Genomic DNA, 13,228 nt, shown 5'->3' on the forward strand with positions numbered 1-13,228 from the left:
AAATTAAAAGTCGAGAGGACAATCAGAGAAAGTTTCAAGTTCACATTGCTAAATTTCCCTTATAGAGGTGTAGGAATTTTGGGCCATGGGCTCAGACAATCACTATTGGGTCAATTTTGTTCATTATGCAGCTCATTAACCAAAGCCCAAATAACAAGCCCTAACAATCATCCACGTGTAAAACCCTCACATCACTAACAAATCGAACGTCGAGTCCTGAACCTTCTCCCCGAAGCTTTTACCTTTTCTTGCAACTCCCAAAATATGGAAAGGGATCATTTTCGGATCATTTTCGGATCCTTTCCATTAAATTCATCCAATCATTTAATCTGAATTTTTAAAATTTAATATAACGGTTAAATTTATTATAACTTTTAAAGGAACCTCCTATTTGCAGCTATTGAATCAAATTTCAAAGACTCATATTGATTGATTTGGTGAATTTGGTGAAATGCATCCGGAGAGGATCCCTTTCTTCAAAATATAAAGGGAATCTTAATGAAACACTTTTGGTACCATTCACTTTTAACGTTAAGGACATGGGGTGTGATATCCACACATCCCATTTTACTTCTCACACACCCTTCTAATTTTCGGCCGTTGGATCGGATGAATTAAAGAAGATCAACGAACAAAAATTAACAAGGGATGTGTGAGAAGTAATTTGGAGTGTGTGGATAGCATACCCCTAAGGACATTTTTTATTTAAAAAGTCATTCCTGATACTATTCACTTACACATTTATTTTGTCATTTTGATTAAAACTAAAGTTTTTCGGTATTTTTTTTTTGTTTGTTTTCCTAGATATAAAAATCCATTGAAAAAAAAAAAAAGATAACTAATGAAAATGGGAGTAAAGTAAATAATATCATAATTGATTCTTAGTATAAAAATGTAATTTTCCGTTAAAGTGAATAGATATTCGTTAAAACTCTCGGAAAACGAAAAGCCATTTCTTTGGAGAACAAATTAGCAAATGGCAGAGGAAGTGGCGCTGGACGTGGAGGAGCTCCGCCACCTTCAGAGCATTGCGAAACGATCCCGTGTCATCAACCTCATTTCCACTGAGATTCGCACTCTGGAGAAAAAGTTCCCATTTTGTTTTTGTATCTCAGCATTTGCTATTCAATATTTACATTTTTGACATGTCTCTTACATGTAGTGAAATTTTTGCCACAATGTGATTGTTTTGGTAATGTCCCCACATTTTTTGTGTGAAATTTGGTTTATATTTGACCCAGAAAAAAAAAATTATGGAAACTTGTATTTGATTTTAGAATTTTGTGTGAAGTGAGCTTATTCTTTCACATGTGTTGTTGAAGTATGATTTGGCACGGATCATGAACCCAAGGTTGAATCTCTCTTTCCATAGATTATACTAGTTTAGAATATCGTCTTGTCAAATTTTCGATTTCAAACCAACTTCATAATTTTGTCTTTGCTTTAGCATTTTGAAATGTTGTAATGCTTGAGAGAGTATGAGATTTTTATGGTATCTAGTGACGGATAAGCGCTTGTTAAGATCGTATGAACCCGCCATTTCAAGGCCAGATATGGAATCTTGCTATGTTCACGTATGGGAAATAATGTGGTTTTTGATCATTGCAGATGTCACAAGAGGCTGCTGCTTCACCTGCACTGCAAATCCCAACTCCAATTTCAACTGATACTGCCACCCCAACTCTGCATTACAGTATGCTTTCGTCGTTCAGCTGGGATCAGGATAACGACAAGGTGAAGGTGCGAACATATTCACCATGTGTTTTTGCATTAGGTTTCGGTTTGATCACCTTCACTTTTTTTTCCTTGCAGATATACATATTTCTGGAGGGAGTTGATCAGGAGAAGATAGAGACCGACTTCAAGCCTATGTCATTTGACATCAAATTCCATGATGTGGAAGGAAAGAATTACAGGTTCGGTTTGCCTAAGCTGAACAAGGAGATCGATCTAGAGAAGTGTAAGGTGCTGGTTCAGCCTACAAGGGTTGTTATCAGTTTGGCTAAAACTTCAAAGGATTACTGATTGGACTTAAAATTCAAGGAGGACAAGGTATGTCTCATCGTATCTTTGAACTCTCCCATTTTATGCTTCGGAAAACGGAGAAATGTAACCGAATGCATTCGTTATTTTGATCTTGCAGCTGAAGCCGAGTCTGGATAAAGAGAAAGATCCCATGGCAGGAATCATGGACTTGATGAAGGTGAGGTTACCAAATACTTACATTGTCATATATGAAAATGTGTACTGTGTTTCTTCTCTGCTTTGTTAATTACCGTATGCAACGGATTTTGTAGAATATGTAGGATGAAGGGGATCCGGACATGAAACGAACAATTGCCAAAGCGTGGACCGATGCAAAGTTTGGACAAACCGGCTGATCTATCGAAGGGGTTTCAACTAAACATGGAGCTGACATTGTTTTTGAGTAGTTTTTTCGTTTATATGATCTTAATGCTCAGCGAGTTCTTTCATGGTAGGATGGTTCTTCTGTGTTGTTATGAAACTCTCTTGCATGTAGCTTTTCTAAAGTTCTATATGAAAGATTGGAAGAAATGAACTTTGCACAAATGAAACTCAAATCATAACATGGCGGAAAACACGAACGAAGTAACATAAGTTACAAACAACGAAGTCTTATCCCGCTAAGTAGCGTAGATTTTATAAATCTTTAGGTGTAGAACAGAGTAACGGGAGTTCAAAGTTTTAAAATCATTTCACCGGCGAAAGAACTTAACTTCGCTGCACTGTGGGAGCACAAACTTGAATTCAAAAGATTAATGCCTATCCATGCTAATCTGTTCTTACATGTTACATCGAATCAGAATCACAAAACCAGAATCTTAGAAATACAAAACAAGTAACCTATTTTTTTTGTCAAGGAAGCCAAGTTCTTATTCGGTTTTACGTGAATCACACTTCTCAGAACCCTATAAATGCGAGTGGGCAATGATAATCTAGTGATCTTCAAAACTACGAAAAGTACATCTAACGATACAAGACAAGAGAGATTGTGCGCCGTCATTGGAGTATTTGACTACCATAATCAGCATTGAACTTCTCGTAACGATGAACTTGGAGATGAGCAGACGGCCTTGTGTTCTTCAAAGCCGTCTCAATATCTTCGTGTTTGATCGGTCCAACCTTCGGCAGTTCTGCAACCAAAAACATCATGGCATAAGCTTTTACCGAACGCGTCTAAACAAAAACCCGTTGCCCAAGTTCGTATTTACAATAAGCTCATATGCATCCAATTTTGGTTAATACTTTTAGAGTCACATACCATCCTCAGGAACCGTGTCCTCTTTGTCTTCAAGGAATGTCATTACGCGTCTCAGAGGCTGCATAGCAGCCTCCTTGCACACCAATCGAATATCTGAACCTGAATATCCTTCAGTTTTATCCACCAACAAATCATAAGGAAGCTTCTCCTCATCAGGCTGTACTGGCAGGAGCTCCTCGAACATGGCTCTTCTTGCTTCTGGTTCAGGCAGAGGCACAAGAATCTAAATTTTTCATGGTTAATGGAGAAGCCGAATAAAATGGCTGGATACGGAATATGCTTGATCATGTAAAAAACTGCCTCGTATTTTGATACCTAGCTAGAAAAGAACGTAAACAACGGACAATGGATGTGATACAGCAGGTGAACCTTCCCGTGTTCTATACCATAATCAACCCCAAAATGATCCCGCATCTATTGATTCCATTTAGACATCTCGAATATCCTGGCATGTAATGCATATTCATATACACCCAAATATAGTTACCAGCACTCATATAGCTCGTGCTCCGTTAATGCTTGTGAAACTATGATTTTCATTCAGACCTATGAGTTTGTAACAAAGTGTATAACATGATATGCTAATAATTATAACTTCCGTCGTTTCCATATAGTTGACTTGGCACATATCACTGAGCATAATTTAATTTTTCAAAAGGATACTCGCTTCTCAAGACGCCGGAGCATGGCTGCATCCAGTTCCCAGGGAAGATTTGTAGCAGCCAAAACAAAAACAAGTTCACTTGTCTTCGTCAAACCATCCATCTGCATTCTAATACAAGCTAATCAATTTTTGAACAAGCATAATTGACATGTGGAATATCCTGATGCTCGGAACCAAGACAATTAAAAGTTCTAAGCACAGTGTTAACATAGTTTCTCAAATGTTATAAACTGATACGGTGCAGAAAACAAGATTCTGTGATCAACACAAGTAACATATGATGGGAGAGAACACTAAGAAAGCAGCACCCTTTAAAAACAAACATCACCTGTACGAGTAGCTCCGTCTTCAGACGCCTACTTGCTTCATGCTCACTTCGTCCTTCACCACGTTGACTAATAATTGCGTCAATTTCATCAATAAATATAGTTGATGGTGCATGGTGCCTAGCAAGCTCAAACAACACCTTCACTAACTTCTCTGAGTCGCCTGAAAAATTATGCAAACATCAAGATTGAAGGAAATATTAAAGAACGGATAGGAAGCTCAAATAACAAGCTGGAAAATTTAGACCCTAATAAATTCTTCCCCATCCATTTTTATGACAAATAAGCAAACAAACAAGCATGATCTTCAGAAAATAGTTCAACCCTGACATACCACGCCATTTGCTGACAACAGACGATGCTGAAATGTTGAAAAATGTGGTCTTGCACTCTGTTGCAACAGCCTTGGCAAGCATTGTCTGCACCATCAGATGTTAAAATTAATTTTTGTCCAAAGTATCATTGTAAAAGATTAACTAGGTTGTGCATCAACAGGACTTTGAAATTCATCTTCATTTCAGAGGAAGTTTTTCACAAGAACTCATTGCATGGGGAGCAATTTTCGATCAAAGTATTAATTTTAAAAACCCATCTCCCAATCCCCCACCCCCACCCCCACCCAAATAGCATGATCACTTCAGCAAGGAAAGGTACAAACGCAATACAGTCAACAACTTTTCTTGGGTAAGCAAATAGAAGAGCAAATACTGCATAACCAAAGCGCAGAAAAAGAAACAGAAACAATCAACAGGATTGGAAAGAATTACAAACCTTTCCTGTCCCTGGAGGGCCAAAAAGGAGAATACCTTTCCACGGTGTTAAAAGTCCAGTAAAGTACCTGCGGAAAATAGAAAGATCAGTATGATATTTGAATGATCTTGCATCGTGCCATCATTTCAAAAGTATTGCCAGTTAATTCAATCTGGTTGTTTCAAAGTTTTATCCCAATTTCCAGACAAGTGGCCGACCGTATCAAAATATTCTAGCACATATTAATTAATTTAGCTTAACATAAAGAAAAACATTTGGTACTCCACGAATTTAAAAGAAATACTAAAAGCAATTAGCATGAACCATGATTAAATTAAGTTAATATTGGTTTCAATGTCACAGAAAAAGGAATGTAAACTGAGACAATGCTTCACAAGTAAACAACTAGCAATTCAGCAATCTGATTCTCTTGAACTTTACGAACAAAAAAAATATAGGAGTACATAAGAATGCAAGAACAAACACGTTAAATCGTTAATTGTTTATTAAATAAATTTGGTACATGAGGTGCTCATTGACCAGACGTACTTGGGATATTTAATTGGCATGACCACTGCTTCTTTGAGCAAACGCTTGGCATTCTCTAATCCCTTGATGCTTTCCCACTTAACATCTGGACTACCCCGAATTATATCCCTGCACAAGACACAATGCATGGTAAATAAATGACGAAACTTTCAGGGTGCAACTGTAATCATCCTTGGCCACCGGGAAAAAAAAAATGTAATAGCAGTAACTTGTATTCCATCATGTGAAGTCATTCATCTAAAATCACCTGCATAAACTCTCTCCTAAAGAACGCATTTCTGCCGATTCAAAAGCAGGTAAAAGGGACTTCTGCCTGTGGAGTTCACAAAAAAATGTCAGTATGTTCTTAAAGAAGCATTCTTCAATGAAAAGTTGCCAGAAAACATACGGTATTTCATCATGCTGATCAGATAAGACTCCATTTGAGTGAAGCACGGAGCCCCTACCCTGAAAAACAGATGAAACCGAAGAACAAATGAATGCAACTGTACAAGTTCATGCAATATGTCAAATCCAGTTCACCACATGATAAGATCAAATCCACTACCTGGTTTTGAAATTGCTCATAGATGGCCAAGTCAGCTGTCCTCTTCACGAGACCATTCCCATTCGCGGTCACTCCGGAACTACTTCCATTACTCACTGCTCCATTAGTGGACTGCCCGTTTTGCTGCGGCTCCGGCGCTTTCTTTCTACCAAACTTGGCATCATAAAACAATTTAAAATCCTAGAAATGCACATAATTTTAGCTGAGATAAATCCACGAATTCTTGATTCAATCCTATACATCAGATCAAGATTCGCAACTACATAATCTCAACAACCACAATTTAATCCAAATATACTCAACTCTAAGCATATAATTAACCCCAAAACAAAAATTATATTAATCGAGATCACTGAGCTAGTGAGCTCATATTTGTCAGCATAGAAAACAGAAGCAAGCAAAACAAACAAAAGTAGAAATTGGGTTGCTTCAGTTTCTAACTCAAACCCAGAAAAAGCTAACAGCCACTCTACTCATAGTTTCGTTCAAGTGCCAAACTTTTCAATTCGACCAGCATTTTCTCGGGAAACAAACAGAAAATAATAAGCGAATTGGTGAGTAAGTACCTGAAAGGACCAGCGACTGGGAGCAGGCTCGTCGGACATTGCTCAAACAAATCTGGAGCGGAGAAAAATGAGAAGAGAAGAGAAAAGGAGAGAATTGTAGAGATCTCTCTCTCTCTCTCTCTAAGCGGTCTCTGTCGCCACTCACTCTGGTGAGTTGTTATACAGCTCGGAAACACGTAGAACAAAACACATGTGTGATCTCTGAATTTTCATTTATATTAAATTGAGAAAGGTTCGCCAAATTATTAATTATTTAATAACCAAAATGCTCACTCTACATGGCTGTCTTAAACATGTTTTTTTTCTTTTTAGTGAAAAATTATTTTATAAAAATATGACTCATTGTATTGATTTGTGTAAAGTATTATAATATATCTGATAGTATCTATTCCTATTTAGATATGAATTTTACACTAGTTAAATTAAAATTTATATTCCTATAATACAAACAATAATTACGGAAAAATTTGAATTAATTAAAATTTAATTGAACACCCCCACAAATTGGACGAGCCTAATCGGACAAGTTTGAAACAAAATACACCATGCCGAGGATGATGAAGAGCCTTGGTAAAGAGGTTAGCAGTCTGATCAGTGAAAGAAATATAATAAACTCGATAACTGTCACGAGCCACCTTTCACAAACAAAATAGTAATCAAGTTGAATATGACGTGAGAAGGATGGTAAGTGGCACTAAGATTATTACTGACACACCCCGTCCCGAAGGAGGGCATGCTGGCCGTCACGTAAGAGTGACGTAACCATTTGCACAGTACGGAAGCTTTAAAGATATACAACTTCTAAAATGAAACACCGGAAGGTGAGTCCTAATTTTTGTCCATTCTGTCAGAACACCGTTGAATTTCCTCGTAGTCACCACACCTTTGCAATTCTTGAACCTGGAGGGGCGCAAAACAAAGTTGAGTGGGTCAGCAAAACAATTCTTTTCCAAATCCAAACACTTCTCAAAACTTTGTAACCCCTCGCCGTAAAACAAGTATAATTTCCCAGAAAATAAACATATATACGTATGTATAAATATGCCAAACATGCTCAAGGGTATATCATTCGTGCTCAAGAATATGTCATTCATGCTTGAGAATATGCCACATTAGAATCTCATAATAAATGTAAATGCTCAAGCATAATTCACATCAATAACATATAATGATAGAGCTCCAATCTCAACTCAATATCTGAATCTGCACACGAGTCGGAACCACCTAACGTGGTCTGTCCGACAGGACTGGGTGTAATATATACGCTCTAGTGCTACGATCACGTGAAGACTGTGCGAATAATCGCGGGTCACCTACGAGTCGGAACCACCTAATGTAGTCTGTCCGACAAGGCTTGCACCTAACTTGGATCCAAGGCGAGCGTGTGGTGCTGGTGAACATACACGTGAAGGACTCTGCCCCTCTCTGGGCGGGAGCACTAACACCGGGGGTGCAGATTATGAGCTCTCTAAACATCTCAAATTACTATTGCATAACAACATGAATACCGCTTACCTGGCACTTACCTGTGCGTCCACAGCACCAAATACACATTTATATATATGTATGCCACTACTAATGCATGTGATGATAGTATTTCAAATGTAGTTTACCTGGGCCTCCTCAGCACCATGCAACAGCATGCATAATTATGGTAATGCACATATTAAAATATGATGCATATATGACAGGATATTTAATTCGTATTTCTTTTAAAATACGTTTTCTGGGAAATACGTCAAGCATACATATATATATATATATACTGAAAAATAACTGCCCACTCACTGATCACATCGACGTCTCATAGGTCTCTGAGCCTCCCCTAGGTTGGTTACATTCTTCTTCTGTAATATTTTCACCTAAACAAAAAGTAACCAAATTGACGTTATTTAACGCACATACACCAAACATTCATCCATAACTTTCTCATACGTTACTCAATTTGGGTGTATGAATATACCACGGTGATCTACACGACGTCACGAACGCGTGACAATTTTCAGAACTCAATTTGGAGCTCTCACGCGCCCCCACGCGCCCTGTTCACGCGCTGCCCACGCGCGCGTCTTCTTCCTCGCGTCGCCGGACTGGTTCGCCGGCGGTGGTGTTTTGCCGGAATTTCTGGGTAAATTTCAAAGTGTCATAACTTCTTCATTTCTTAACCATTTTCGACGTACTATATATCAAAATGAAGGTATTGACGAGACGAACACATCCATACCTGCCTTGACCCCTAACTCGCCGTGGTTTCGCCGGAAAACCCCTCGAAAGCTCCGGCCAACTTTGACCACGATGATCCCGACGTCCAAACTTCTCCAACGAAGTACTCCGAGGCTCCTTGGGACTTCACTAAGACATCTACAAGCTTCAAAATCCCAAAAACACGCTAGTTTAAGTTTGCATGAACAGTACCTAAATCGGATTACCTCGAATCGACATGAAAACGAAGGATTTCTCACCTGAAAATGGTATGGTTGCACTCGTACGAGCTTCATGAGTTCGATGGTGTCCTTAGTTTCTTCGATCCATCAAGGTTTGGGTGATTTGTGTGTCGTCCGTACGTTTTCAGAAGGAAGAAGAAGAAATGGGAGCTCGGGAGAGAGAAAGAGAGAAGTGACAGAAAAGAGACAGAGGGAGAGGGAATCACGGGAGAGAAAGAGAGTGTGTGAGTGTGTGTGTGGTCCTACAACACTACACAACACAACACTACACGTAAATGTAACGAACTAGGGGTAAAATTGTAATTTCAAATGTACGTTTCGATATTTCCGGGACGGGATGTCACAACCTACCCTCCTTAATAGAATTTCGTCCCGAAATTCAAAACAACCACATATAACCCCTAGTGATCGAAAAACAATCTAGGATACAAATCCCTCATTCGATCTTCTGTCTCCCATGTAGCTTCCTCGATTGAATGATTCCTCCACAAAATTTTCACCAATTACACTGTCTTAATTCTCAATACATTTTTTTTTTTTTTTTTCCAATCCAAAGTCGTCCTTGGTTCCTCAACCAGTTTAATCCGGATTAATTCTCAACAGTTGCACCGGAACTCCATGTGACGAATCTGCCACCTAGTGACAACGCATCGAAATATAATACATTATGCACCTTGGCAAATTCTGAAGACATCACCACTTGTATGCAACTTCATCGATTCCTTTAGTGGTCAAAAACGGTCTGATGTGTTTAAGACTTATTTTGTCTCCTTTCCAAATCTCACTATTTCTTTTTGTGATGAAATTCCTAAAAATGTTGAATCATGAAACACATCATGCTCTTACAAACTCTGGAAGTAAATCAAGCAACTTCACCTACTCTTCGATGATCACATAAAGTCCGAGGTACTTAGGACTTAATTTGCTTTCCTTTCCAAGCCGTATCATACTTTTCTAAAGTGAAAACTTCATAATTATAAGATCATCTACGTTAAACACTCGATTAGTGACATGTTCAACTATTAATCTCTTTTGCCATTCCTGGCTACTCTCAGGTTAAACTTAATCACCTGAATACTTTGAGAAGACTCATCCATAGTTTTAGGGCCTACCAAAACTCTTTCGTGATCGAATCTTCCCTATCCAGAAGCATTTCTTCCACAAATCAGCAAAAATCGACACATTTCATGGTCCTTATGGCGTTACATCGGAAACTGCGCAACTAACATACTTAAGAAACTCAGCAGTTCCGTAACCTAAATCTCTTCTCCATAAAACATATAAGTACTGTTGCACTGTGGTTGTTACTCAACACTAGAGTAAATGTACTAACTTAGTACATTGATCAACTATCACTTCAAGTTCAATCATAACCATCCTATTCTCGAACTCAGCAATCTTTTTTTTTTTTTTTTTTTTTTTTTTTTTTTTCCTTGGTTAATTCTTAATTTTCGTCGTTAACCATTTGAGTCTTGAGTACGACCTTACTAAAAGACTTAACTTGAAAATTAGCAATTACAACTTCTTCTCAATCTTCCATTCTCAACTTTACTTCAGTTGATTTCCAATCCACAAGAAGACAATCTTGGCAAGCGTGCCAGACATTAACTCTTACCACAGTCTTTTCACCAAGTGCATCAGCTAGAACAATTTTACGATCACCCTGGTTGTACAATCATGTTCATTAAACAATTCAATCCACCTTCGCTGCCTCATATCAAAATCCTTCCAAGTAATGGATATTGGAGACTTTTTGGATTCGTAAAAATCTTGCATTCTTACCACAAATAATGTCTTCATAACTTCACAGCAAGAATGGTAATCATGACTTCCAAATCACCAGTAGGGTAATTCATTTCATGAGGTTACTTTCGTCGTGAAACGTATGTAATCACCCTAACATTTGCATCAACATGCATCCCATACCATTCAAGAAACATCACTAAAATTTATGATTATCACTATCTTCTGGGAGTACTAAAATACGTGCATGAGTGAGGAAATACTTCAGTTGTTGAATTCTTTGCTTACAATTTCCTTCCCACTCATACATAACCTCTTTTCTCAACAATCTCGTCAATGACAAAGCAATGACTGAAAAATCTTTCACGAACCGTCCATGATAGCTTGTTAAGCTAGGATAACTCCGAATCCCAATCACGATTCGTGGTTGTTCTAAATTCTCAATTTCTGCTACCTTTTATGAATTCACTTGAATACCTGAAGCAGATATAACATATCTCAAAAAATGCTACTTGATTCATCCAACATTGGCATTTGCTAAACTTAGCATACAATCGACGTTCCCTCGATCTTTGCAATACCAATTTAAGATGTTTAGCATACTTTGCTATAGTCTTATCAATCTTTTCAATAGCAACAACAACAAATCGGTCTAGATATCATTGGAATACTTCATTCATCAAATTCATAAAGTCGTAGATGCATTCGTCACTCCGAATGGAATCACCAAAACTTGAAATGACCTTAACGAGTCCTGAAAGTTATCATAAGGGCATCCTCACCGATAATCTTCAACTAATAATATCCAGACCTCAAATCAAACTTAGAAAATATACAACCACCTAGAAGCTGATCAAACAACCATCAATGTGAGGTTACGAATAACGGTTTTCAATTGTTACTCGATTCAACTGCTTCTAATCAAAGCACAGCCTTAACGTCCATTTTCTTTCTCACCAATAAACTGGGGTTCCCCCAACGTAATGTACTAGGTTGAATAAAAACCTTTATCAACCAATTTCTAATTCTCTTAGTTCAAAAGGCAACATTCTATAATATATGGTTTGTACCTGGAGACAAATCCATAGTGAACTCTACATCTTTAACTGGCGGCAATCCAGGTAAATTCCCAGGGAAAATGTCAGGTAAATGTTTGACTACTCCCACTTCTTCCACACTACTAGAAGTGACATCATTTAGCACCACATGAGATAAGTATCCTTGGCAGCCTTTTGATAATAATCTCTTTGCTCTCACAGCATAAATAACGGCCTGCCTCACTCCACTTTGCATACTTACAAAAGTAATCTCTAGTCATCCAGACCGATGGAAAATAATTGGTTTCCCGAAAATAAAGTATATACTCATATATGTAATATGTCTTGCACACATTCAGTACCACTTCGCGTGGTCTGCAACTCATCACTGTAAATAACATAATATGCTCTAGAATAACATCGAAATCTACGATCTAATGGAACAAAAGTAGCTAGCAACAATACATACTCTACTAATACTGAGCACTCTGAAAAAGTACGATACTAACATAGGATAACCTACCGGTTTACTTGCTTAACGAATCCACGAATAAGTTATTAATATTACGGTCTGCAGCCCGCAATACTGATAAATCATCGTTGTCTCGATAAGTAAGCAACAACTCTCGAGGGTGTAATATTACTATTTTGCCACTCATTAGGAAATACATACACACGTCTCAACCGCGTTTAAATACTACTTTCAAGGCAATAACATTAATAACGTAAAATTTCTACATTATTAACAAATAGACTCTAGCTAAGTCATTAAGAATAATTATCGTACCCCTAATCAAATCCAAATAATTCTGAGTATCTTGCAGTGATGTGTAGTTAACACATCCCTGGGCTTGTTGTTGTCTCCCACAACCTCTATTAGTGTAAATACTTCTTTCATGTACACCACGACCTAACTGACTATAATTAATAGATCCAGGAACTTGCTGGATCGGCGCCAGTTGTGGCAAAGAAGACTGCTAGGGCTTCTGTTGGCTTTGGACATAATTTGCAGTTCTATGTCCCATCTATCCACTTGTAAAGCGTCCAATGCTTTCTTGCCTACATTCTCAAAGGTGTCCATTATTGTACCTACAACACAAAGGTACATTTCCTTTACCAAAATCACCTTGTCTCTGAGATCTGGGATTACCAATACATCTATCACTTCGCTTCTGGTCAATGGCATTAAAACCTCAGTTGGAAGAATTAGCTCTAGCTTCACTTCTTTTGAAGTTCCGAATCTTTCGAGGTTCTCGAGATGATTGGCCTTTATCCTTGTCATCATTCCTCTGATTCCTATTCCTTTATTCTTCTTCATC

At 38.0% G+C, this 13,228-nt stretch overlaps 1 protein-coding gene and 1 pseudogene across 2 annotated transcripts; one reads left to right on the plus strand and one right to left on the minus strand.

Annotated features, from left to right (window-relative positions):
- The first annotated feature begins 976 nt into the window (after positions 1-976).
- Positions 977-2,381, plus strand: LOC137727488 (uncharacterized; annotated as a pseudogene).
- Positions 2,382-2,729: 348 nt separating this feature from the next.
- Positions 2,730-6,849, minus strand: LOC137729229 (uncharacterized). Of its 2 annotated transcripts, none has more exons than XM_068468093.1 (11): positions 6,686-6,849; positions 6,120-6,272; positions 5,961-6,019; positions 5,820-5,885; positions 5,573-5,680; positions 5,045-5,111; positions 4,608-4,692; positions 4,276-4,436; positions 3,947-4,048; positions 3,284-3,506; positions 2,730-3,155 (listed from the first exon to the last, which is right to left on the minus strand). In XM_068468093.1, the coding sequence occupies exons 1-11, from the start codon at positions 6,722-6,724 to the stop codon at positions 3,022-3,024; spliced, it is 1,197 nt and encodes a 398-aa protein (XP_068324194.1). In that variant the 5' UTR covers positions 6,725-6,849; the 3' UTR covers positions 2,730-3,021. The 2 variants fall into 2 exon arrangements, with proteins under 2 accessions (XP_068324194.1, XP_068324193.1); XM_068468092.1 differs by having other exon boundaries at positions 6,120-6,299.
- Positions 6,850-13,228: the final 6,379 nt, after the last annotated feature.

Source organism: Pyrus communis, chromosome 3 (assembly GCF_963583255.1).
Source record: "Pyrus communis chromosome 3, drPyrComm1.1, whole genome shotgun sequence".
In the NCBI taxonomy this organism is placed as follows: domain Eukaryota; kingdom Viridiplantae; phylum Streptophyta; class Magnoliopsida; order Rosales; family Rosaceae; genus Pyrus; species Pyrus communis.